The 24,772-nt window shown below is 36.5% G+C and overlaps 6 protein-coding genes and 3 non-coding genes across 14 annotated transcripts; 1 reads left to right on the forward strand and 8 right to left on the reverse strand.

Moving 5' to 3' along the window:
• The first annotated feature begins 185 nt into the window (after window positions 1-185).
• On the forward strand, window positions 186-7,804 carry LOC149709197 (carotenoid-cleaving dioxygenase, mitochondrial-like). Of its 3 annotated transcripts, none has more exons than XM_089864582.1 (11): window positions 186-317; window positions 2,250-2,391; window positions 3,042-3,300; window positions 3,619-3,757; window positions 3,916-4,057; window positions 4,122-4,342; window positions 5,026-5,292; window positions 5,432-5,534; window positions 6,415-6,524; window positions 7,286-7,394; window positions 7,465-7,804. In XM_089864582.1, exons 2-11 carry the CDS (start codon window positions 2,259-2,261, stop codon window positions 7,617-7,619), a joined length of 1,638 nt encoding a protein of 545 aa, XP_089720708.1. In that variant the 5' UTR covers window positions 186-317; window positions 2,250-2,258; the 3' UTR covers window positions 7,620-7,804. The 3 variants fall into 3 exon arrangements, with proteins under 3 accessions (XP_089720708.1, XP_089720710.1, XP_089720709.1); XM_089864584.1 differs by lacking the exon at window positions 186-317 and adding an exon at window positions 1,916-2,105; XM_089864583.1 differs by lacking the exon at window positions 186-317 and having other exon boundaries at window positions 1,916-2,391.
• TRNAQ-CUG (transfer RNA glutamine (anticodon CUG)) lies at window positions 671-742 on the reverse strand. Its single transcript has one exon. It is a non-coding gene; the product is annotated as a tRNA-Gln (tRNA).
• TRNAQ-UUG (transfer RNA glutamine (anticodon UUG)) lies at window positions 810-881 on the reverse strand. Its single transcript has one exon. It is a non-coding gene; the product is annotated as a tRNA-Gln (tRNA).
• TRNAQ-UUG (transfer RNA glutamine (anticodon UUG)) lies at window positions 944-1,020 on the reverse strand. Its single transcript has one exon. It is a non-coding gene; the product is annotated as a tRNA-Gln (tRNA).
• Window positions 7,805-8,748: 944 nt separating the features above from the next.
• LOC149709201 (uncharacterized) lies at window positions 8,749-12,201 on the reverse strand. The gene is made up of 5 exons (XM_089864601.1): window positions 12,051-12,201; window positions 11,802-11,955; window positions 11,525-11,742; window positions 10,126-10,394; window positions 8,749-10,059 (listed from the first exon to the last, which is right to left on the reverse strand). Exons 1-5 carry the CDS (start codon window positions 12,192-12,194, stop codon window positions 9,852-9,854), a joined length of 993 nt encoding a protein of 330 aa, XP_089720727.1. The 5' UTR covers window positions 12,195-12,201; the 3' UTR covers window positions 8,749-9,851.
• A 4,371-nt stretch (window positions 12,202-16,572) lies between these two features.
• Window positions 16,573-18,163, reverse strand: LOC149709202 (glutamate receptor U1-like). 2 transcript variants are annotated; one of them, XR_016380199.1, is made up of 7 exons: window positions 18,066-18,163; window positions 17,894-17,988; window positions 17,740-17,830; window positions 17,385-17,549; window positions 17,089-17,215; window positions 16,858-17,008; window positions 16,573-16,799 (listed from the first exon to the last, which is right to left on the reverse strand). XR_016380199.1 is itself a non-coding variant. In XM_089863287.1 (6 exons), the coding sequence occupies exons 1-6, from the start codon at window positions 18,108-18,110 to the stop codon at window positions 16,971-16,973; spliced, it is 561 nt and encodes a 186-aa protein (XP_089719413.1). In that variant the 5' UTR covers window positions 18,111-18,163; the 3' UTR covers window positions 16,573-16,970. The 2 variants fall into 2 exon arrangements, 1 of the variants encoding a protein (XP_089719413.1); XM_089863287.1 differs by having other exon boundaries at window positions 16,573-17,008.
• A 153-nt stretch (window positions 18,164-18,316) lies between these two features.
• Window positions 18,317-20,020, reverse strand: LOC149709203 (uncharacterized). 2 transcript variants are annotated; one of them, XR_016380201.1, is made up of 3 exons: window positions 19,846-20,020; window positions 18,683-19,494; window positions 18,317-18,606 (listed from the first exon to the last, which is right to left on the reverse strand). XR_016380201.1 is itself a non-coding variant. In XM_089863301.1 (2 exons), the coding sequence occupies exons 1-2, from the start codon at window positions 19,896-19,898 to the stop codon at window positions 19,233-19,235; spliced, it is 315 nt and encodes a 104-aa protein (XP_089719427.1). In that variant the 5' UTR covers window positions 19,899-20,020; the 3' UTR covers window positions 18,317-19,232. The 2 variants fall into 2 exon arrangements, 1 of the variants encoding a protein (XP_089719427.1); XM_089863301.1 differs by having other exon boundaries at window positions 18,317-19,494.
• Window positions 20,021-20,842: 822 nt separating this feature from the next.
• Window positions 20,843-23,035, reverse strand: LOC149709204 (uncharacterized). The gene is made up of 6 exons (XM_089864586.1): window positions 22,455-23,035; window positions 22,284-22,384; window positions 22,130-22,220; window positions 21,647-21,808; window positions 21,397-21,523; window positions 20,843-21,122 (listed from the first exon to the last, which is right to left on the reverse strand). The coding sequence occupies exons 1-6, from the start codon at window positions 22,497-22,499 to the stop codon at window positions 20,878-20,880; spliced, it is 771 nt and encodes a 256-aa protein (XP_089720712.1). The 5' UTR covers window positions 22,500-23,035; the 3' UTR covers window positions 20,843-20,877.
• Window positions 23,036-23,049: 14 nt separating this feature from the next.
• On the reverse strand, window positions 23,050-24,264 carry LOC149709205 (uncharacterized). Of its 2 annotated transcripts, XM_089864588.1 has the most exons (3): window positions 23,994-24,264; window positions 23,659-23,921; window positions 23,050-23,506 (listed from the first exon to the last, which is right to left on the reverse strand). In XM_089864588.1, the coding sequence occupies exons 2-3, from the start codon at window positions 23,880-23,882 to the stop codon at window positions 23,251-23,253; spliced, it is 480 nt and encodes a 159-aa protein (XP_089720714.1). In that variant the 5' UTR covers window positions 23,883-23,921; window positions 23,994-24,264; the 3' UTR covers window positions 23,050-23,250. The 2 variants fall into 2 exon arrangements, with proteins under 2 accessions (XP_089720714.1, XP_089720713.1); XM_089864587.1 differs by having other exon boundaries at window positions 23,659-24,264.
• Window positions 24,265-24,772: the final 508 nt, after the last annotated feature.

The following is a 24,772-nucleotide window of genomic DNA, read 5'->3' on the forward strand; positions in this document are numbered from 1 at the left end:
AATTAATTGGTTTAACTTAAGGAAGCTTACAATATTTTTAAACGAACTCGTACAATTCGACAAAACTGGTAAGCCTTAGCCAAAACAAAACAGTGGCAAGTAGTGTCGTCTGCATTTAAGACATAGGCAATCAACGTATTAAGTAAGGCCGACTATTTGGCCTTGTATTAAGTATGAAATATTATATAATTTTGGGAGATCGAGTGAGAGAGATTAAACTGCAAAAAGCATTGCGTGATTTAGTTGTTGCTTAGTTTTGACCATTCTTCCGAGTCTTTGATGAAAGTTACCAAATTAATCTAATCAACAATCAAAAAGTAGGCCTAATTAACCTATTATGTTGGTGTTAACTTGTTATAAAATTATTTGGTACGCTAGTTTTTCAGTTTAAATAAATCTTAAAGTAACAAGCCAAGTCTCACTTCTTTACTTAAAGAGTCAGTTCAGTTCTGTTCCATTCCATGTCCATGAAACTACTTAGGGACGTGATTACTGAACAGTGCATTATGGACTAACAATGTATCGTAGTCCACTCCAGAGTGCAAACCGTTACACCAGAGCCCTAATTTACTTACATTTATTAGTTTAGTAATACACAATATCAAAAGGATATGATTTAATGTACTTATTGTAATGGGGAATCTTGAGATATTGATTGAAAATATAATAAAGGTTCCACCGAGATTTGAACTCGGATCGCTGGATTCAGAGTCCAGAGTGCTAACCATTACACCATGGAACCTGCATGTTTTAGGCCACACCCTATAGGCTATTCAAATTAAGAAATTTTACTAAAATTGCTAATGAAAAGGTTCCACCGAGATTTGAACTCGGATCGCTGGATTCAAAGTCCAGAGTGCTAACCATTACACCATGGAACCTACATGTAGTTAATCATATCTTATAAAGCTTTCAAATTAAGAAATTTTGCTAAAATTGCTAATGAAAACGTTCCACCGAGATTTGAACTCGGATCGCTGGATTCAAAGTCCAGAGTGCTAACCATTACACCATGGAACCTACATGTAGTTCACCATATCTTATAAAGCTTTCAAATTAAGAAATTTTGCTAAAATTGCTAATGAAAAGGTTCCACCGAGATTTGAACTCGGATCGCTGGATTCAAAGTCCTTGGAATTATAATTTATTTGAAATGCCGAAAATTTTGGAATAACATAAGGGATTTTGTATTAGACATTTTCATGATAAGTAAGCGTTATTTACGCTGTAGTATTTGTTACATAAGGATAAAAAAATTTCGTGGGCTTCGAAATGGCGGGGGGTGTGTTAAAAATTTCGTGGAAACCTCATCAATGACGTGTAATCTAATAAGGTCCGTTTTCAACTTGAGGCCTGGTTGTTTTCATATCCGCTTTTTCTTCAGCGCAACTTTAATTTTATCAAAATCTAGTTTGGAAACAACGCGTTTCGCTTTTCTCATAAGCCGCTGCGCTGCAAGTCGAGCTTTTTCCTCCCCAACGAACGAGAAAAAGCATAAAGCTAGCGTTTTAGTTCGAAAACGCTTCATTGAAACGGGTCTTAAGGAGCTAAATATGTTTCATTTTATATAGGCCTAGAGACAGAAAAAAAAAATGTAATTTAGCGATATGTTATCAATTAGCCGGCGTTTATAGATATGAACTTCATGGTTAAAGAATGAGGGTGAGGAAATTTGTTTTCACGCTAGAAGGACAGGCAACTCCGTATCTCCGACGGAAGCTTACTAAATTTATACTCTGTTCCAGCCTCGGTTGTCAGCACGGGCAAAGCTAGGTTGTTATGTTGGAGCGCCTTAGCCGCAATCTATGGCGCGTGCTGACAACAGACCAAAGGAATACTGATTTAAACACTAGTTTTTAAATCCTGAAAATCTGTGTTCCTTTCGTCTGTTGTCAGCACGTACAAAGCTACGCGATTGATTACCACTAAGCTGCTCCAACATAGAGACCTAGGTTTCCGCGTGATGACAACCGAAGCTGGAACAGAGTATATATCGAATAAGCTGCCGTCGGAGATAGGGAGTTGCCTATCCTCTAAACTTGCAAACAAATTTCCTCACGCACATCCTTTATCTGTTTTAACATTATCTAACCTCGAGATAATAAGTATAACTCAGAACTTTGTATTTCGTTATTTGTAATCTACTGCCCTTCAGATTTTTTTTTAAATACCTCTTGTATAATTTTTCAAGTTGTCTGACTATATTTGTGAAATTTCGAAGGTAGTAGTGTTTTATTGAAACTTTGCAGAAATAAACGATGTCTTCAGGCAATTCCCAAGAAACCCCGAAAGTAAGTGCAGAGGAGTCCGCTTACAGGGAAGCTTACGCGAATCTTGCCTGCAGATCGTGCAATGAAGAAACAGCCGAACCCGTAACTGGAAAGAAAACTGGTAATCTTAATTTCTTAGTCTAAACATGGATAAAGAATGCGCGTGAGGAAATTTGTTTTCACTCTACAGGATAGGCAACTCCCTATCTAGAACGACAGCTTATTCTGTATATACTCTGTTACAACATCAGTTGTCAGCACGCGTAAAGCGAAGTCTCTATGTAACGTAGCTTTGTACGTGCTGTCAAGAGACAAAAAACTTCAGGATCTTCAGGATTTAAAATATCCGCGAGTTTTTTAGCTCGAGTGCACGGACCTCTAGGCCTTAGTTTCAAATATGTTTGAAATTGTATACAGCCTACTACAGGTATTTGAAACTAAGGCCTAGAGGTCCGTGCACTCGAGCTAAAAAAAACTCGCGGATATTTTAAATCCTGAAGATCCTGAAGCTTTTTGTCTCTTAACAGCACGTAAAAAGCTACGTTACATAGAGACTTAGCTTTACGCGTGCTGACAACTGATGTTGTAACAGAGTATATACAGAATAAGCTGTCGTTCGAGATAGGGAGTTGCCTATCCTATAGCGTGAAAACAAATTTACGCACGCGCATTCTTTATCCATGGTCTAAAGTTCAAGGCAAAAAGTGGGATTTGGATTTATTGGCTTTAGTACTCTAGTCCTGCAAACTCTATTAAATAATATTTCCACAGGTGATATACCAAAGTGGGTGAAAGGATGTTTTTTAAGAAATGGACCAGGGATGATAGAGGTAGGAGAGGACAGATATCAGCACTGGTTCGACGGACTGGCTGTATTGCAAAGTTTCAACATCAAAGACGGTGAAGCGACGTACCAAAGCAAATTCGTGCGAAGTGATTCCTTCAAGAAAAACACAGCAGCTAATAGAATCGTTGTATCTGAATTTGGAACCGCTGCTCATCTGGACCCTTGTTCTACAATTTTCGACAGGTAAACTTTGAACCCAGAACACAATTACTGAGCACATAAGTTTATAAGATATCTTATAAACTTATGTGCTCAGTAATTGTTTTATATACGTTCCATGACTTCATGTACTTCGAAATGCTAGAGACTTACTGAGAACTAGTTCGAGAACGTCGACGCTAGAGTTGACTTCACGCGGTTTTGCAGTCCATCTTCCTATTTATCTGTACTAAGTAACAAGTGACGAACTTATGGAACATATCTTATGAACTTGTGCTGAGAAATCGGAATTATCAAAAAGAACTGAAAAACATTATTGTTTGTAACGTTTTTCTCGATCAGGTTCAAATCATTCTTCACAAAAGAAATTACTGACAATACCAACATCAACGTATTGAGAATTGGAGATCAGTTTTATGCCGCAACCGAAACTAATTTTATTCATCGAATTGATTTGGAAACACTTGACACAAAAGATAGAGTAAGTGAAAATAGTAATTGTGTCATCTTGAATTTAAAGGGGCTGGCCAACCCCTTATCCATTTTTACCCACCCGCTATGTTAAGCTCTATGAGGAAGATCGTCGTTTGTTCCAATGTCCGAACAGCCCCTTTAACGGAAATATTTTCTTTATTATAGGTTAATCTTTCGAAGACAATTGCTGTCAATACTGCCACTGCTCACACTCATATTGAGAATGATGGCACTGTCTACAATTTAGGAAACGCATTCTCTGGATGGCCTTCGTACAACTTCATTCGTTTTCCACCCTCTGTTAATGGTAAGATCAGAACCCAGTAATACACTCCATGAGTATGGGTCGAAAGGATTCTTGCATTGTACAGATGATCCCGAGCACAACAAGTCCATAGAGGAAGCTTCAGTTCTCTGCCAAATTCCCTCTGGACGAGCGGTTTATCCCAGCTATTATCACAGTTTTGGAATGTCCGAAAACTATTTGATATTCGCTGAGCAATCGTTAGTGATTAACATCCCTAAACTTCTATGGAACATAACTGCTGCCTTGCCATTCAAGGAAGCCTTACGCTGGGAGCCACAGCAATTGGTAAGTAAAGATCGAGCTATTAGTGTTTTAAAAGAGTCTGTAAAGAAGGCATCGGCTGGTGGGTAAAAATTGACATAAGCACATGACTTAGGATAGGCGTGGTTCAAAGAAGTATAGTTCGTTTTATTTCGAAAACTAACACTAAACAAGGACTAGGTGTGTGTGGAGTCTTTGTATATTTGTTTCACGCGGTGCCTATGACCAGAAGTATATAATACTTCTCTTCGAGAGAAGTGTACCACAAAGCTGGGTAGGTGTAACGTCACTCTTCCCAACATCGGAACACTTAGAGCATGGTTACTAAACCGAATCACATACACGATAAATAGTTCCCTCATCATTACTCTATTAGCGTTTAAATATTTGGCAAGACGCGCTTGTGCATTTTTGTCCCACGTCAAGACGAGGTTTGTGGGATGATTGCTGGGGATTAGTGCCAAACAACTATTGAATTCACCTTACGGTGCGATGCCCATTTGTAGTTTGATGAGCGGGAAAGCAAACTAAAAGGGTGAGCCTGGGAAGAATGACGTTACATAACTAAAGCATTAAGAGGATACAGAGTGTCATTCTTCTTCTATTATCCCCTTCTGCTATGACGTATTTCAAATAATTTTCTATTTACCCCATTAAAAAAAGAGCATATTTCAAAATTTCATCACGACCGGACATTTTGTCTGTAGGTGAGATTTCATTTAGTGGACAAGAAAACCGGTAAAGCCTTGCCTACCAAGTACCTGGCGAATCCCTTCATGGTTTTCCATCACGCGAACGCCTACGAAATTGATGGCCACGTTGTCGTTGACCTTTGCGCCTATGATAGTGGTGAAATAGTTAATACCCTTAGCCTTGAAGAGTTGCGGAAAAATCATTTGACTGTTTGGCAGAAGCACTTTTCGCAAGTCAGACGTTACGTTTTGCCCCTAATTCCCGATCAAAAAGGTGCCACAGTGAGTAAACTTTGAATTTATTCTGTTTTACTTTGACATGTAATTACAGAAAAAGCAGCGAGCTTGGAATTCTAACACTTTCAGTTCTATAATCCTTTTATTGATTTGCTCTTGCTTAAACATGATTTTGATTATACAGAGTAACGAATCAACCAACCTCGTAACATTGGCTGGTTCATCCGCCGTTGCTTATCGTCAGAAAGATGGATCTATTTTGTGTCATCATGAAAATTTGTCTCAAGGTATTAAAGATAGTCCAGAGACTTAAGGGAACGGTTCATATCTGAATTTATTTTATTTTGGAAAGATCGATAGATCATATAAAAACGATTAGATCAGTGCTATAGGGGCACACTTTGTACCACGGTGGAGGTATAACTTTGCACATGACCTTGTCCTCGCTTCTACATTGACCTTGAACTAGACTAATTTTGACCTTTGCCTAGTCTTAGATCGACCTTTGCCTAGTCATAGTCTGACCTTCACCTAGTCATAGTTTGACCTTCACCTAGTCTTAGTTTGACCTTCACCTAGTTATGTTTGACCTTCACCTAGTTATGTTTGACCTTCACCTAGTCATGTTTGACCTTTACCTAGTCATGTTTGACCTTTACCTAGTCATGTTTGACCTTCACCTGGTCTTAGTTCGACCTTCACCTAGTCTTAGTTCGACCTTCACCTAGTCTTAGTTTGACCTTCACCTAGTCTTAGTTTGACCTTCACCTAGTTATGTTTCACCTTCACCTAGTCATGTTTGACCTTCACCTAGTCTTAGTTCGACCTTCACCTAGTCTTAGTTTAACCTTTACCTAGTCTTAGTTTGACCTTTACCTAGTTTTAGTTCGATCTTTACATTGTCTTTGTTCGATCTTTACATTGTCTTAGTTCGACCTTTACCTAGTCTTAGCTCGACATTGACCTAGTCATAGCTTGATCTTGACATGGTCTTAGTTTGACCTTGACTAGTATCATAAATAAATAATGAATTAAACTTTATCTAACTAAGCCTTATATTCCCTTTGGAGTAAAATATATTCTAGTAAAGACCTTTCCCTTAAATTTTGTGTTCAAATTTTGATATCGGAATATTTGAACAATGGTTTGTTGAAACAATTCACGCAGGACTGGAATTGATGGAGATGCCTCAAGTTAACTACGAAAAATATAACGGAAAAGATTATACTTATCTCTACGGAATAGGAAAGAAAATTGGAGATTATGATTCAAGTTTGGTAAGAGAACACTTTACTATTTCATCTTGTCCTCATAATATCACACTTTGTGACTTTCTCGAATGTTTTATAACAAGAGAGTATTTTCACAAAGGGGGAGGGGCCACAGTTTATCCCGTGATAAACTTATGGAACATATTTTATGGGGTGGCGTAGCAAGGTGGGGTGGCGTAGCGGTTAGCGCTTTCGCCTCGCAGCAAGAGGATCCCGGGTTCGATCCCGGACTGTGGCACCGGGTGAAAATCTGGGAACAAATCCTTCTGCGTAGAGTTTGCAAGTTCTCTCCCCGCTTGTTAAAGGAGTTTTCCTCCGTGGTCTAACCCGGTTTCTCCTTTCCATCAAAACTTGCTGAGGTTAACGGTAATAGTTAATAGCTGTGGCATAGGGGCTAGCCACCACCCCTCTATGCAATGTAAAGGGACCCACCTGTAAATAAGCCAGAGGCTTAGTGTGGAAATCCCTTCGTAGACAAAGCTTAGATTATTATTATTATTATAACTTAAAGGGCTCCTTCGGAGCCTTAGACACATGGCCCCGCGGATTTCCGAACCCCCCTACCTAGCCAGAGAGAGGGAGTGTTGAGGAAGATCGTCTATGAAGAGGGGATGGAAATCCGCGGGGCCATGTGTCTAAGGGTCCGAAGGAGCCCTTTAAAGAAACCAAGTTCAAGTTTGTTCAACACCAGACTTTATTTTAGCCCCGACTTTTGATAAAGGTCTGTACTGGCTCATACCAAATACCCTTTCATATTCTTTGTAAAGGTTAAATTGAACGTGAAAAACCAATCCATGTTAAGCTTTATCGAGGAGGGAAAAAGCCCAACTGAACCAATTTTTGTAGAAAAGCCCAATGCGCAAGATGAGGATGATGGTACGTTATTTTTTCAAAACCAAGAGTATATTGGCCTTTTAATCAATGTTATAATATTTACACACATAAGGAATATTGCTCGCTTCATTACTTCATCTCGATGACGAATCTAAAGTTACACTATTAGTTTTGGATGCCAAGAACATGAAAGAAATGGCTAGAGTTGAATTCAACACCAAATCAGCAGTTACAAATAACTTTCACGGTCCATATATAGCCATGTAGATACGGACTGAAAATATGTTATTAACTCAAAATTTTACGCTTCAAATTTCAAAGCCTTAATTAACGCGATAATTATTTTTACTATTAAATTTTTTATAAGATATTTTACAAATTAGGTCTAAATTAATTTATATTGTTAAATTTGCGAAGAGAAAAATAAAATTAATGCTTTATTGTTGAAATCTGAGTTTGGTAATGAGCAATCTCATTTGTTCAACTTCAAGCATCACTAAACTACAGTCAGTGTTGAGCTGTGGACACCTGTTGACCACTGACTCAAGTACACATTGTCAATGAAAATGGAAAAAGGGCATATTTATCTATAGAGCTATCTCAGAAGCCTTAGTGTGACGTCACCCATGCTATTTGCCCGTGGAACCAAAGCGGTACCAAACATGGCCGCCCACTGCCAAAGCGAAGCCCGTGACGTTTTACCTAGGCACTGACGTCACAACTGAGATAGCTCTATTATATTACCCCCAACATCGTCTGCAACTCATAACGTCTACAAATCATAGCCCACGACGCTAGCTGCTCGCCGCTCGCGTCCCTTAGCGTGGATCGAGTGGGCTATGCAACAAATCATCAGGGCCCAGGGCACGCTAGAGGGGTGGATAAGGCACCCGCTCTGCCCAAACCCCACACAATTTCAGAGAGAAACGACTAAAAATTAAAAATAGGTAAACCAATATAGTAAAAATAAAGTATCTCTATTTATTTGGAATGAAAAATGAGAGCCACAGCAATATTTTTGGTAATCCTCAAAAATTCCATAAAATTTGTTTATTTTAGTGAAAATATCTCTAGACTAGATCAAGTACTTATATCCGGCCCTCTTTGACAGTTATAGAATTTCCCGCTTTGAAAAAGCAATATGGCGGGTGGCGGTTATTAAGGTGATTCTTCGATTTGTATCATTAAAAAGTTTAGTTTTAAGTGGTATAATTTTCCGAAATATATTCAAAATGAACTTTTCGTAATCAGTAGAACGTAGAATTACATTTAAAATAGTTCTTCAGTACGGTTAAATATATTATATATATGCCTTAATTGTTGCTGTCGTAATGTGGGAAACGTTTCAGCGCTCAGTACGGGAAGCTAAGTCAGCGAGTCTACAGCGTCAGCTGAGCTGTAAGGGTAAGTTTTGTAACCATTGTTAGAAATTTAAAATTTAGCTTTAGCGAAATAGGACCCACCTCTCGGATTTTTTTCTGGTTTGGTTTTTTTGATAGATTATGAGGTGAAAAAAATTATGCCGTAAAAATTTTTGGCCGGAAATGATTAGTTAAAAAGTTATAGCAAAAAGAAAATTGGCATATATTAGCCTATGTGGAGGGTCCCGGCGAAGACGGGAGCCGATAAAACGTGTACCGCGCATGCGCGCTTGTATACAAAAGCTAGAGATAAATATTACGCCGAGCACTGCAGGTTTTAGCGTGGTTTTATTTATTTTTTTTTTGGGTAATGAATAGGAAAAACGTTATAGCAAAAAGAAAATTTTGGAAAAGGCCCGCAATTGAAACGTGTAATGAGCAATAAAAGTTTCTGTAACCTAACCAAACCAAACCAAACCTAACCTAACCTAACCTAACCTAACCAAACCAAACCAAACCAAACCAAACCTAACCTAACCAAACCAAACCAAACCTAACCTAACCTAACCTAACCTGACATATTGTTCCCCGGGAACCTCCACATATACGCTAATATATGCCAATTTTCTTTTTGCGATAACTTTTTAACTAATCATTTCCGGCCAAAAATATTTACGGCATAATTTTTTTCACCTCATAATCTATCAAAAAAACCAAACCAGAAAAAAATCCGAGAGGTGGGTCCTATTCTTGGAAATAGCCTTAGCTTCTGTAATTAAAAGCATGAAGTATCCTACTTTTAAAGTGAATTTTATAATAACTCGCGGTCTCACATTTTTTAAACAGTGATTAAAATTTCCCAATTTAACTATTCCTTTCCAAATATGAGAAACGCGGGGCGTGTTTTATCGTATTAGACTGTTAGTTTTGGATATTTTTTTGGGTTTACTTTCATTTGCGAGCCGCATAGAATATATCTTTTTTAATCATTATTAATATTAACTGTCAGTAAATTTATTTTAAATTTTAATAGACTCGCAATATAATAGTATTAGGACAAGCCTGGGTTAACCAACCCTGTTATTAAGTTACTTAGAAGAAAAACGCGTTGGGGCTAAATGAATTTTGGGTATTCTTACTACATAAAATATTCAAAAAAACCAATTATCATGGACAGTGCCAGTCCAAACGCGAGCGTGAGAAACGGTATGTAAAAATGACGTATTTCTAAAGCTGAGATTTCAACATCATTCACGCCAGTTTTTGAGTCGATGCAGTACTGTGGAATGTAGCTTTGTATCAATTTCAAGTGTTGCACGATACCAGCCTCGAAATATCTGAGAACCCTGAAACGATACTCATATGTTCGAAAAATCGTTTCTTTTAGTGAAACAGGCTTACTTAATACTTACACATCACAGAAATATCTCTTGGCATTTTTGTCAATGGCCTTACTCATTAGGTAACTTCCCGGTGGGGAAAGGTCAACTGACTTGTCTCCAAGAGCTCTACCTTTTTGCATTCCGATACATCCGTAATTATCGTAAATACTCTTTATGAATGAGTATTTGAAAACGGGAGCGATATTTTCGTATTTAAAGTACATTGCAACCCATTCTTTCCTGCTGTAAACGGGTGGCACTTGATTAGTTTTCTTCAAAAGGTTTACTGTTGGTAAACTCTGAAATAAAACGTACTTTCTAGCGTCAAGAAATTAAGCATAACGTTATAGTAGAAGCCTTTAGAATGGGTCTAAAGGATATTTCATGAAAGAGTTTCAAAGGCTTTTCTAAGTGGCAGTTTTGCCGATTAAAAAATGAAAAAAACATCGCCTACTTTGATCTCGTTCTCTACGTGTAACCCTAGTCACTCTATCAAGGAATGAAAATAAGGGTACATACAAACCTGGACAATAGAGCAAACCTGGAAAAGTCAGGGAAATAAATAGTTGACAAAAACACAGGGAAATAAATAGTTGACAAAAACACAGGGAAATAAATAGTTGACAAAAACACAGGGAAATAAATAGTTGACAAAAACACAGGGAAATAAATAGTTGACAAAAACACAGGGAAATAAATTGTTGACAAAAACACAGGGAAATAAATAGTTGACAAAAACACAGAGAAATAAAAAGTTGACTAAAACACAGGGAAATAAATAGTTGACAAAAATACAGGGAAATAAATAGTTGACAAAAATACAGGGAAATAAATAGTTGACAAAAATACAGGGAAATAAATAGTTGACAAAAACACAGGGAAATAAACAGTTGACAAAAACACAGGGAAATAAACAGTTGACAAAAACACAGGGCAATAAACAGTTGACAAAAACACAGGGAAATAAATAGTTGACAAAAACACAGGGAAATAAATGGTTGACAAAAACACTGGGAAACTCAGGGAAATAAATAGTTGACAAGAACACAAGAAAAATTAAGTGAAATCGGTTTTCAAAAAGTTGTATCTGTATGAACCCTGAAAATCACAGTAGGTCATGTTCGTGTCTCTATTCTGTTTCGGCGCATCAGTCTCACACAGACAAGACCAATACGTATGGAGAGCATTTAGTGCGAAAGCAGATGTCGCTCCTAACCTTCTACACAATAATTTTGCCTTGGCAAAGGCAAGAACCAATCAGAATTCTTTCATAAGGACAGAGCTAAAGCTATCATTTGCTAAGCTTAGCAGTCAACTCCACCCCTCGATTATGGGAGCATCTGGTGGTATTGGTTTAAACTAAACCTCAGCCAGTACCGATTTGAACAATTTAGAACGGAATGCGAAATTTTCAATATTATGAACTGACTTCAAAGTGTCTGCCAATATTAGAGTTGTTAACGTAGATTAGTTTCAAGTTGCGATACGTTTGAAGGTCTTCAACTCTACTCGGTACGAATGGGTAATCAATCTGGGCCAAACGGCTTAAAAGGGTACATTCAAACGCCCAGATTAAAAGAATGGATGAAATTTCCCACGCTCCCCATAACGTCCTTTTGCGATAAATTGGTGGTACAATAGTTGCGTCTGTAATATTCAATAATACACTGGTTATCCTATGGAAAATCATACAAATTCAATAGTACCTTTTCCAAGAAATCTTGCATAAGCCTTGTAAATACTCCAAGATAGAGATTTCACATTGCAAATATTCGACCCAACTCGTTCACTTCGTGGATTAGTAAGAAATGCGTCTGCTACGGCCATAAATATGAAGAATACAATGAAACTGAACCAAATCTAGTTCAGGGGAAATAATTCACATTAAAGATCACGGTTCAATATTTACAATACATACATAAAAAACAGGCATTTTCAAGTAATGGCAAGCTTACTTCTGGTTTAAAGACGGATATTATCTTGTATAAACTAATTCGTGGTGGTTGGATTGACGAAACGAAGTGGCAATGACTGTAGTCGGTGGCGGCCGAATAATCCAAGTTTTCCACAATGTCCTTGCCTAATCTAATTGGGTACATTGATATGTCGGACTCCTGGAAATGTGAAAGAATTCGGGTTACGTATAAATAGGCACGGGCAGTCCTTTATTTCCTATAAAATCCTATATTTTTGAACCTGTCCTTTATTATCCTATAATTTCATGAAAGGTCCTTCCTACAGTTTAGAATCAAATCTCTCAAAATTTGGCTTTTTTATCGAGATCACTTTTGACTAGACACCGAAACTACGGAGCTTGCTTTCTTTGCTCAGGATTTTTTTATATATTTTGTTTTAATTTAGTTCTTCTTTTCAAAGTAAAATCCAATTTGTTATTTCTTTGAGGTTTTTCTGCATAATTGTATCGTATGTGACTATTTTAGTCCTATATTTTCCTACAAAAACACATTTTTCTCCTATAAATCCTATAATTTCGAAGAAACAATTTCCTATTTTTCCTATAAGGAATTTAAGTTTATTGGCAGTTCTCCCTGGGTGACCTGGTCATTAATATTCATTTGGGATTTTGCCCTAGCGTTAACTATAACAGCTAGTCTGAGAATGGTGCAAAATCTCATAAAATGAGAACCAAAACATGTTTCTATATGATCAGATCAAGATTTTTACAAACGTTTCTGAAAAGGCGTCCGAGAAGCCCGGAACCGTCTTCAATACTTCCGAAGTCATATTCTTTTTCCGGGAAATAGAATGTGTGATTATATCTGAAATTACGAAAATCGGATTTAATATTCATTTGTCTTTAAATAAAACCATTAATTGCAATAATCTAATACTTGGTTTGAATAATGGTATTAAAGAAAAATGCGAAAAACTCAGATTTATGGTTAATATACTGTAAAAAGTATTCTGAAATGCGGAACTACGAAACTCTCACCGGTATGGATTGGTTCGGGCGAATTGTTAAAATTGCTACTAAGTATTATAATTACGTTTTTGGTAGATTCGAAATAACAGCCCGATAAAAATCGGAAAACACACCAGAGTAGAATGGGTTTTTATTCTGATCATATTTTCGCTCAAAAAATGACACAGACTGTAATTATTATGAAAATAATCAGTTCAGACCTTTGTTAATGTTTCATTCAAAGTCAGTTCATACATTAACCGTAGTGAAAGCAATTGGTTTCGTGTATTTTGCTCCTGTCATTACAGTTCTTTAAATATTCGATGCTTTGTTCGACTGATAAGCCTCAGACTATTAGTCGAATTTTCTTTAAATATTCGAAAGAACCTCATAAAATAATGAATATTTCAAATTGTGATCGTGCATCCATCAACAATATTAGAGAAAATTTAAGAAATTATCTTACCTTAAAGAAGCCTACGTCTAAGATATATCTGAGCAGATGCCGTTGGGTTATAAAGTTCTTTTAGGCGATTGGTATCACCTGACGTCTAATTTAACTTCATTTTTCGTATCTTCATCAATATTGTTCGTAGACTAGAGATGTAAGTCGAAGATTTTCCGTCCGTAATTTACTGGTAATCTACTAAATACCATCGTAAATTACGAAGTTATATCATACCGTAATTTCACAATGGTAATTACCAGAGAGTTTCCAAATTTTGGCGTTCTGAGTCAAAACTTTTTTGAGTAAACATAAAAGTGTACTGGGCTGCCAGAGACTATAAAAATTGGCCCATTTTATTTCGAAGTGCAGTTTTCGCTCAATTTTCCATTTGTACACTAAGTAAATAAAGTGCTCCTTTCTTCAATTTACCTTTAGTACTATATAAAGTGCTCTTTTCCTCAACTTCCCATTAGTACGCTAGGTGTAAAGTGCTCAAAATTCAACGCGGCTTAATGGACTTGAAAACATAAAATACTGACAGCACGGTAATCTTATTTTCGCCCAAAATTTGAATTGGTAATTTATACGGTAAATTACAACCTTTAAAAATTACGGTAATTTCACATCACTAACATAGACAAATAGAGAAAAATCCAACACAGAACATTATTTTCTTTAAACTTTTTAACAAAATGTGAAGTATATTTCACAGTGTTATATTTTATTCCGTCTGTTTAAAACTGAGTTTCTTTAACGCAGTTAATATTGATTCTTGACGCTTTAAGCAAAGAAAATAGGTTGCGTTTAAAAGGGAGTTTTCTCGAAGCACTCTCGCCTTTTTCGAAACGATTTCCAATGAATGTTACATTCTAAATTCGATCGTTATGCCTAAGGTTTTACTTTGGAGGTAAATATTTGCTGAATAGAAAATAGGCAAAACACGCAAGACTTGGACGGGGAAACAGATCATTCTACTTCCTTCTTGCGACACGCTTAAGTGCCTGAAAACTTTATTACCAGACGTTCATTACACGAAGCTCCAATACGTGTCAGTTCATTTAGTTGGAGTAAATGCGTTGTAACGTATCGTGGAAGAAATACGATGACTTTGAAGTTAACCTAAATCAACGTGATTAAATTCAAGGTGTTTTATGCCGTTTTTAAGTACCTGTTAGCAATCTGACACCATGGAGGATTATTGAAGGAGACATAGATGTAGTTATTGCAATTTTAAAGGAACTTTCGTTCTCTCTACGCTATAGAAAATGCCAATGAAACGGCATAAGTTTAATGTAACATGAAGATAATATAGTAAAGATCATGGTTCACAATAAAATAAGTTGTAAAATACGATCAGACGATATTGATTTTCTATTAGCTTTTCTCCGATTAGTCACGATTTTTATATCGCCTGTTTTTACTTTCTTTATGGTTTTCTGCCAGACCAAATATGCCAATTATTTATTTAGTTTTTCAGAGCTAGCGTTTTACATTGACTGTATGAGAACGATCAATGCTAGGTGCTACCTATTTACTAACCGCACCCAGACGCAAAACTTAACAGATGAAATAAGACGAGACCATTGTTGAGGTTTAGCAATAGCAAATTGTATCTGTTTATCATAAAGAATAATAAAATTATTATTTTCTTATTGATGATGATTACAACGAGTGTGCCATTGTCCGTAAATATACAATAAAACAAATAATTTGCATTAACAGTGTCAGATTAAAATGTATACCATTAAACACGTGTTCGAACTCTTCCTTTTCTTCATTATGCGCAGTATGTGCATTACCGAATTAACAATTATTGTTGTGATCAAATATACAGACATGTATATAAATACCATATGGGTAATCATTAGGTATTCCGTAAACTCTACACAGTCACTTTTTCTCGACCTTGATTTTTGTCTATGAGTCATGATTTGAAATACGTCGCCTATATATCTTGTAACGCTTCTCCAATATAAAAAAGACATTTTCCAGCAAGACCAATTTTATTCCAAGTAGCCATCCACTTAAAACACTCCAGAAGACTATTTTAAGATCGTCGAATCCCAAGTGACCGAATAAATGACCATCCTTTGTTTTATGACGAAGGTTCATGTCGTCAAGGTTCCATTTAGCCACGTGACCAGAAGAAATTAATAGTCCTAGCCTTAGTGATAATTGAGGTAATAAAATTAGACCGTTTTAAAGATGTTGGAGCAAGTTGGAGCGAAATAAAATTGATTTATTAACAAAATGCCTATTTAATAAGAAGCCTGTGAGTCTGCGTAAATATTTGTCTTAAGGTTTTCGAAAAGTTCTACGCGATGCCGTGTGGTGGCAATAGAGAATAATAGAAGGGGAGGTGAAGGTCTTCGATTTCTTTATTGGCTCTGGAAATTCTTTTTCGTCGTCTCTAAAATCCTTACCACTTATTCAAAATTGATTTTCCATGAAAACCTTTGCGAACCGCAATCGACGCTAAAGTATGGAATATATTTTCAATTCCAAAATTATACGCTTCGGAAGATATGTTATTATTAGAGAGATATTTCCGAACTCCATTTCTGTAATCGATCAGGGCTAATTTCTCCTTTTTACATCTTTCGACAAATACTTCAATTTTTGGAGCTTGAAAACCGGGATACATGGAATCAGCAAATTGCTTCAAGATCCCATTCCGTGCTGACTAAAGAGAAAATGAGAAATAAAAATTGAATTGATAAACATGAACCATACTTTCATCATAAAGTCACATAAAGCAATTCAATGAAATGTGGAGTTAACTGCAGGAGCTAGGGGCGACTGGCCTATTGTCTGCAAATCGAAATGTTTCGAAGCCGAAGACAGTCTTACGGAGGGAGCTACTTTTGACAGCCGTCGTTTTTAGGATTGATGATTGGCTTAGAAAACTCGTGATCAAACAAAGTCTAGCCAATCAGGTCTTTTTAGGCTTAAGTACCAGTCAAGCTATTTTAGAGTGAGAGTGATTAACTTTTTGTACGTAGTTCTATTAACTTTGGTATAGTTTGAAATAAAAATAAGATCCAGAAGTTTCGAATCCTTAGATTATTTTTCTACGGCCATATTTTGTTCAAAATCTTGCCTTCAAGATGTTTTGAAGAGAAGTTCCTTCCTGCGCGGTTACCACATAATTTTTTTGTGAAATTGCGTTCAAGATATCTTGAATGGTGTCTATTGGCTTTGAGACCGGTGCAATGCTGGTCGTCGAAGTAATAATGCATTCGTAGAGTTTGGTGATCACGGCACAGACGATAATGATTAGAGTTAACGTCAATATGGTAGCATTAGACTTGTCGATCATATTCAATTGAATATCTGAAATGGAGTTTGATTATAACCCTGAAATTGAATACAGTATACCATCGTTTGAGACCAAGTAACTTCATGAGTTTCAGAAAGAGGTTGGCCTAATTCCTCGTACTAGTAGGTGAGACATAATGACATAGGAGGAATTACGGAAAAGGTTCTTAAGAGTTTTTGTCGGATTTATGGTCCATCTTCGCTAACAATACCAAAGCGATCTTCTATGTAATATTTCATTCATTTTAAAACATTATGACGACTTTCACAAGTAAAGATTATTCGAAATTCGTTTTCGAATTACCTTGCCGCAGAGTTATTGCCAGAATCGTCTTCAACTGAGGAATATTTGAGTCCAACAATTTGAAACTCTTCATTAATTTAGCAGCAATATACGAAACTACAAGAAATCCAACAAACACAACCCACACCTGCCAAGAAAACGTTTACAATATGTGTTAGTTTTCTATCATATACATAGTTTGGGCAGCATCACTTAGCTTTGATAATTTGTATTTGTTATTACGTCATCATTATTGCTCTATTAAAGCTAGTTGATGATGAAACAAAGTAGAAAAAAAAATTATTATTTCAACTCACATGGAAACTTAAAGGGTCGAAAACAAAAAGGGCATTGGCCATTTTAAGAGAGTCCGGAGCTTTGGTAATGAAAGTCACTTCGTCCTGAGAGTATGGATAAGAAAAGTCCACGTATCGTGCACGAGATAGTGTAGGTGCCACTGATGAAATGGCAAAATCGCATTCCTGGAAAATGGAAAATTGCGAATCACAAAGCGTTTTGGATGCACGAGAATATAATAAACCCTTTTAGAAAGGCAGTATCGCTCATGAAAAGAAGCACGATTCGGGACTGCGCTTATGGAATGTGCTCGTGCTATTATTTACCATAAGGTGCAAATGTGTACTCCCTACAGTATTATTAAGTAATGCGTACATTTCGGGCGACCATTCCTATAAGTCCAGTGCATTTACCATGATCATCGCACGCACCCCACCTTCCATCTGTTGGTGTTAAAATCGTGTAACTGTAGACGAAAATAAACAAGAATTATTTAAAAATCGACTCCTGTTGGAAATAAATTATTTACTCAAATTTCATCTTTGTTGCTAATTCTTGTAATATTTGATAATCGCTGCCTCTGTATTTTGTTTTCTCATTGCCAATGAATCGAAATGAAAAATGCTACGACGCACGGAAACGAAATTAAACACTAATATATATTATTACACTTGCAAGATAGCAATGAAATAGCTACTCACGTTCACGACAGCAATAGCAAGGGACACATTTCGGAAAAATGTCATATGAAGATCGTACTTTTTTTTTCAATGTGTGAATGCCTTAAAGTCGAAATTTCTAGAAATAAATATGAAGAATTTGGCGTAATGGAAGTCCAATAAATGAATCTGTAAGGTTTTACCCCAAGCGCTAAGTAACAATCGGGAATAGCTTCTTGAAAGGTTTCGCAATCTTTATATTTTGTAAAATACTTTCGGAGTGGTTTTATTCATTTAACACGCTTTTCTACTTACTCTTATTTTTAAAGGAAAACTGTACTAAATGCAACACTTTATCTAGATACACAAGCTCCTTCCTGCGATATGATACAATACAAACGTTCTAAAAGCATGCTAAAAGTTAATCTTTTCTAATCCTTTAAATTATATCAGATAAAATACAGCAAAAACAAAATTCGCAGGTTTCCATATAGCCTAAGTACGGTTAAAGACTCAATATCCGTGTGAGAAAACGTGTATTTCTACTTTACACTTCCAAATTTAAGGGATTTCAACTTTTCCTCTAGAGGATTTTTAAATAGTAGCAACCTGGATATGAGAACAATTAATTTCTTACGTGAATTCTACTTTACACTCACCAACTCGAATTTTCGGGGTCTGCTTTTCTTGTACGATATTTTTTAAATATCAATAGCACAATAGTTACAGCGAACACGAATAAAATATAATCTCTCTTTCGTGAGCTGTGTTACAGAAAAACCAAGGGTTGAACTGCTTTTTACGCTTGAATTCTATAATTGCCTTTTCCAACATTATATATGGTACTCATGTGTGGTTCAACTTACGCAGCGTCCAGTAATTTTTCTCTACTAATATCGATTACATGGTTACGGACAGGCTTTTCCCGACATTTTTAAAAATCACAGACTTTTCCTGACATTTTTGGTCCATCCTGTCGGAGAGGTCGAATTTTGTTTCCCAACTTGTTAATGCTAATTTAAGTTTGCAATTGAAATATTATATGCTCTTTCGAGTAAAAAATAGTCTATTAATTTTATTTAACAACGTCTATAAGGGTTCTAAATCGTGCTCATTGTAAGTTTAACTCTGTGTGTCTACTGTTTGCAGTTTGTAGATTAAAGCAAATGTGTTCGCAATTTCCGGTCCGCTTTCGCGATATCCGAAGATTCACCTAGTATTATTCGGTTGCTGACTCATGGCCTGAAATAGCTTCAATTTCTTGTAACGCTCCAATGTGTGAAACACGTTCTCCAGCAAGACCAAAATGATACCAAGTAGCCATCCACTTAATACACTCCAGAAGATAATCTTAAGATCGTCGAATCCCAAGTAACCGACTATTTGTTGACCTACATTGGTTTTATCACGGATGTCCATGTCGTTAAGTTCCCATTTTGCCACTTGACCAGAAGAGACTAATATTCCTAACCTATAATGATGAGGAAATTATATTAACCCTTCTACAGGTAGCAAATTGGAACATATGAATAACAATTCAAGTGATTAATGAAAAGCCTATTAAGTAAGGTTCTCTACAAGTCTGCTTCATCTGTAAGCGCTTAAGCGAAAGTTCTAAAGAATCTAGTTAGCGATGCAACATGGCACAAATAGGAAGATGGTTATCTAATTTATCTCTATAATGACGGGGGAAATTCCTTGTTTATTGCCTCTTCATATTGTAAGGCCAACTTAATAAGGAATGTTTGGTTGAGTTGATATACGTTTCTATATTTGATTTATGGGCATCTTACATAATAGACTTATGCTATTGGAATCTTACCACTTATTCAAAATAGATTTTCCATGGAAACCTTTGCGAACCGCGATGGACATTTGAGCAACGAAGAAATTATCGATTCCAAAATGAAAGCCTTCTGAAGATTTGTTATTATTGTGGAAAAATTTTTTAATTTCATTTTTGAGGAAGAGGAGGGCTGTTTTCTCTCTTTTTAATTGTTCGACAAATGCTGCAATTGTTTCGGGAGGTTGAAAACCGGGATACATAGAATCACCAAGTCTCTTAATGATTCCACTTCTTGCTGACTGGAGAGAAGAACTTACCATTAATCTTTTCCATTCATTAGGAAGTAGATGAAAGTAGAATACTTTGGAAAGGTTTCGAGTGGTCGGACGTTTGACAAAATCCAGTACAGTTTGTTAGAAATCTCCTTAAAATCCCTCTCTAAAATATCGTAGTTCCAAAATCTCACTTCAAATTCCACAAATCACGAAACCTGTCCTAAATATCACGAAATCTCGCCTCAACATCTAAAAACCCCGAAGTCTTCACGTAAAATCTCGGAATCTCAGTCTAAAATATCATAATTTCAAAATCTTGAAATACCCTTTATACCTCGGATATTCCATAATAAATCTGGATATCTCCTGCAAAGTTCCAAAATCTCACTATAAATCCCGAAATTTCATTAGAAAATCTCGAAATATCCTTCAAAATCTTGAAATATCATTCAAAATCTCAAAAGCTGGGGTCGAAATCTCAAAATCCCTTTTAATATGTGTAAACGAAGAAGTTCATCACTCGGATATTACGTCTCGAAAGTATTCTAATCTTTTCTACTTTATTTTCGTATAATGTGGTTGCCAATTGCGCAGTCCCCATTGCGCAATTTCTTGTGATTGTGGATTTTATCAAAGTCAGATGCGGTTCTGATCCGAAGCTTTCTTTCGAAAGGTTGACAAGGATGACGCCCATGGGACTGCGTCTTGACCACAAATCACCCTTGTTATTTGAAAATTCCATAAAATCAACAGTTTCTAATCCTTAACTGCTGCTTCTATGACTACAGTTTATTTAAAATCTTGCCTTCAAGTAGTTAAGGGCCAGAGTCCCTCGAGGAGCCGTCACCACATAATTTTCGTGTAGAACTGCGTTCAACATATCTTCAAAGGTGTCTATAGGCTTTGTGACTGGTGCAATGCTGGTCGTCGAAGTAATCATGCATTCGTAGAGTTTAGTCATGACGCCACATACGATAATTACAAGAATCAACATCAATCTGGCCAGATTGGATTTGCCAATCGTATTCAAGGGAATGTCTAAATTAAATAATTTCAAAATTTTTGTAACTTATGTTTGGTAACCTAATTGTCATATAGAAGTTATTCTTAATTCCTGAGCCAATTAAGAGGTAAAACGTAGTGACATATATGGATGTAGAAATTGTGTCAAAGGTGGGGAATTTACAGTTAAACCCTTTTTGACACTGACGACGATAGTACCAAAGAGGTTCTATATTTATGGTTATTTATGCATTAAATCGTGCATTATAACCCAATCGTATTGATGTTATGAAAGCTGACTTAGAGTTACCTTGCCGCAGTGTTATAGCCAGAATCGTCTTCAACTGAGGTATCTTCTGATCCAATAATTTGAAACTCCTCAATAACTTACCAACAACGTATGAAAATACAAGAAGTCCAACAAAAGCTGTCCAAAGCTGCCAAAATTGAAAACTTTACTAAATGTGATACATGTAAGTGTTAACAGCATCGTTGATCCATTGAAGTTATCCAATGAAGAAAGTAAGTTGAAAATAGAATTATTGTTTATTTCAACTCACGTGTAAACTTAAAGGGTCTAGAATAAAAAATGCATTGGCCATTTTATGAGAATCCGGCGCTTTGGTAAAAAAAGTCACTTCGTCTTGAGCGTAAAAATAAAAGTCCATATATCGAGCACGAGATGGCGAAGGAAGGATTGATGAAATAACAAGATCACATTCCTGGAAAATGTTAAAATATAAAATATATACTCAAGGAATGCGAACACAATTCAATTTGTAACTGCTGAGACAGTGAGACAACAACTTAGTTCCAAAAAAAATGTAACACCCTTAAATAAATTTGTTATTTTCTGTATATTGTTATTCATTCAACACAAGACCCCAATTTCCCTGTCCTAACTTTCCTGTACATCATCTAAGACACCAAAAATAATCAAACTAAGCTGCAGTCAATATTTAGTGAAATTAAGCTTTGGGCCACAACAACTAGCTTTTACTTCAAATCAGCGCTTCTTTTTGATATTGTTAAATAATGCCTACATTTCGAGCGACCATTCCTGCAAGTCCATTGCATTTCCCGTGATCATCGCACTTGCCCCACCTTCCATCTGTCGGTGTTAAAATTGTGTATCTGCAAACAAAAATGGAGCCGTTTAAAATCCATTTCAATCGTCAAAACGAAGTGGGTCTTTACTCAAATTTCATCTTTGTCGCTAACGCCTTCAAGATTTGGAAATCGCGGCCTTGGTATAGGAATTTATTTTTCCCATCGTTAATGAAACGAAATGAAGTATGCTACGAAACACGTATGCGAAAATATTGAAAAGTTTGCACTTGCAACGATAACAGAGAAATAGCAACTCACGTTTAGGACACCAATGGCCAGGGACATATTTCGGTAAAGGTTCATTTAAAGATCTGTACAAAGATCGAGATTTGAGTGTGATTGTATTGAGTTTTGCGAAACTGAAATCCGATAAAGAAGTCAGAAAGTTTTGTTTCCAAGGCGCTGAGTAAGAGTGAGTAAAAGGTTTGTGAAAAGTTTCTGAACGATAAATGACGTAAAATACGCTCGGAGTGGTTTTATATATTTAACCCGCCTTCCTGCTTCTCAAAGGAAAACGTTAACTGAAATCCAGTAATTTGTTTCGTAACTCTTATTTTACGTTTGCTCAAGTACGAAGTAAAACCTGTTCAGAGTATAATAAAAATTCACGTGGTTGTATTCCTTTAATCCATTTCCAGAAAAATATTGCGAAACGTAAATATACAGAGTTTTTTTTACATACAACAGCGTAACAACAATCATGAAAAAATCAATATGAGGACAATGGTTTCTTAACAGAATGACCATAATATTCTTCTTTACATTCATCAACTCGAATATTTACGTATATTTTCAAGCTCTACTACGCCTAGATTTTTTAAACAATACTTCTCTTGACCATCCTACCTTCTGACTTTTCAAGATACGTTATGGCCTATTGCAACAACTGGTTCTATCTCTAGTGATATTATGTCTAGTAGTAAATCAACACACATTTGATTGACCTCTTCCATTAACACCAAGTTAGATATAGCTTTAGGTTATCAATTCCAGATGGTAAAGGGGCTAGCCTGGTTCGCTTCAGTTTAGAGGATCGGTTAAGTTCTACCTAGTATTACTCGGTTGATAACGAATTGTTTGAACTACGCCTAAACTTCTTGTAACGCATCTTCAATATATGAAAGACGTTTTCCAACAAGACCGTAATAAAACCAAGAAGCCATCCACTTAAAACACTCCAAAAGACAAACTTTAGATCGTCGAATCCCAAGTAACCGACCACTTGTTGACCCTCAGTGGATTTAACAGGAAAGTTCATGTCATGGAGTTCCCATTTGGCCACGTGACCAGAAGAATCTAATAATCGTAACCTATAACGGTGTTGAAATTAAATTAGCACATTTCAGAGGACGAAAAGCAAATAGAGATCTCCAAGACTCTTCAAGTTTATCTTAATAGAAGTTTGTTCTATGGTTTTTGATATATCAGCACCTTACACAAGATTATGCTATTGGAATCCTACCACTTATTCATGACAGATTTTCCAGGGAAACCTTTCCGAACAGCAATTGCCGTTAGAGTAACAAACAGACTTTCGATTCCAAAATGAAATCCTTCGATTGATACATTGTTGTTATAGAGATATTTTAGAACTGCATTTTTGTGGTAGAGGAGGGCTAATTTCTCAGTTTTACATCTTTGGAGAAATATTCCAATTGTCTTAGGAGCGTGAAATCCAGGATACATAGAATCACCAAGTTGCTTAATGATCCCACTTTTAGCTGACTAAAGAGAACAAGTTTCCATTAAAAACGTGTGCTTGAAAACAATCTTAATATTATTCAGTTAAATGAATACAGTTGATTGCGAGATCTGCTTTTGGAGCTGTTTTTTTGACTACATCTTGCGTCAGAGTTTATATTGTTTGAAAAGACCAAATAAATTATAATATTAATCTGAAGTTGCAAAGCTCATCCCTAGCAGTTTTTGTATTACATTTGCGTATGCTAAGTTTGCTTTAGTTTTAAAATCTTGCCTTTAATGTTAGCGCCCAAACCCCCTTACTAATAGATGGCGCTAGAGTCCTGCCAAAAACTCGATCAATAACCCTATTCCCTCGCCTCGCACACGCTTAAGGTGCATTTTCATGCTCGCTAGTAGCGGGCAAATCCGGCGTAAGCTTTCAAATTTCGCGGGCATTTTTGACAGCTAGATTATTTGGATTTCCGCTTCCGCTATACGCGTTTTTTATTTTCATGCTTGCTCATTTGTTACCAGATGGCGCCATGTCTGTGCGGGGAGGCCAAAAACTATATTTTAGATTCGCTCTGAATGGCTGAAATAAGTCACGTGGTGTTGAGCTTTAGCGGATTTGAAAAGCTAAAGCGGGAAATATCTGTTTCGATTTGATCGGCGCGGAGAGAGAAAATCCGCTTAAGCTTTAAACTTTCAGCGGAATATTTCTGCTTTCGCGAGCATGAAAACGACTCAAGCGTGTAGCGACAGCGGATTTTTAGTGTGTTTTGCCCGCTACTAGCGAGCATGAAAATGCACCTTTAGGTAGGAAAGAGGAGGAATACGGCCTCTTAACGCGCGGCTCTCGTAGAGAGAGGACGGTAGTATTAACGCTATGTAAC

Source organism: Phalangium opilio, unplaced genomic scaffold, assembly GCF_054372755.1.
Source record: "Phalangium opilio isolate 3A_F unplaced genomic scaffold, DU_Popi_V2 ptg000013l_1, whole genome shotgun sequence".
NCBI classification, from domain to species: Eukaryota; Metazoa; Arthropoda; class Arachnida; order Opiliones; family Phalangiidae; genus Phalangium; species Phalangium opilio.

Bases quoted from the DNA above. Each gene is read 5' to 3' on its own strand.
- LOC149709197 (XM_089864582.1), top strand. From the start codon at position 2,259: ATGTCTTCAGGCAATTCCCAAGAAACCCCGAAAGTAAGTGCAGAGGAG. The intron at 4,343-5,025 runs GTAAGTAAAGAT...TTTTGTCTGTAG, and splicing joins GCTGGGAGCCACAGCAATTG to GTGAGATTTCATTTAGTGGA. The intron at 5,535-6,414 runs GTATTAAAGATA...CAATTCACGCAG, and splicing joins TCATGAAAATTTGTCTCAAG to GACTGGAATTGATGGAGATG.
- LOC149709201 (XM_089864601.1), bottom strand. From the start codon at position 12,194: ATGTACCCAATTAGATTAGGCAAGGACATTGTGGAAAACTTGGATTAT. The intron at 11,743-11,801 runs GTACTATTGAAT...TGAATATTACAG, and splicing joins TGCAAGATTTCTTGGAAAAG to ACGCAACTATTGTACCACCA. The intron at 10,395-11,524 runs GTCAGTTCATAA...GTTTTATTTCAG, and splicing joins ATATTGGCAGACACTTTGAA to AGTTTACCAACAGTAAACCT.
- LOC149709202 (XM_089863287.1), bottom strand. From the start codon at position 18,110: ATGACATTTTTCCGAAATGTGTCCCTTGCTATTGCTGTCGTGAAC. The intron at 17,550-17,739 runs GTACGCATTACT...TCCATTTTCCAG, and splicing joins TAGGAATGGTCGCCCGAAAT to GAATGCGATTTTGCCATTTC. The intron at 17,009-17,088 runs GTAATTCGAAAA...AATATTACATAG, and splicing joins GGCAATAACTCTGCGGCAAG to AAGATCGCTTTGGTATTGTT.
- LOC149709203 (XM_089863301.1), bottom strand. From the start codon at position 19,898: ATGTCCATCGCGGTTCGCAAAGGTTTCCATGGAAAATCTATTTTGAAT. The intron at 19,495-19,845 runs GTAAGATTCCAA...TCATCATTATAG, and splicing joins AAATCTATTTTGAATAAGTG to GTTAGGAATATTAGTCTCTT.
- LOC149709204 (XM_089864586.1), bottom strand. From the start codon at position 22,499: ATGAACCTTTACCGAAATATGTCCCTGGCCATTGGTGTCCTAAAC. The intron at 22,221-22,283 runs GTAAAGACCCAC...TTTTGTTTGCAG, and splicing joins GCGACAAAGATGAAATTTGA to ATACACAATTTTAACACCGA. The intron at 21,524-21,646 runs GTGAGTTGAAAT...CAATTTTGGCAG, and splicing joins TAGACCCTTTAAGTTTACAC to CTTTGGACAGCTTTTGTTGG.
- LOC149709205 (XM_089864588.1), bottom strand. From the start codon at position 23,882: ATGTATCCTGGATTTCACGCTCCTAAGACAATTGGAATATTTCTCCAA. The intron at 23,507-23,658 runs GTAGGATTCCAA...ACACCGTTATAG, and splicing joins AAATCTGTCATGAATAAGTG to GTTACGATTATTAGATTCTT.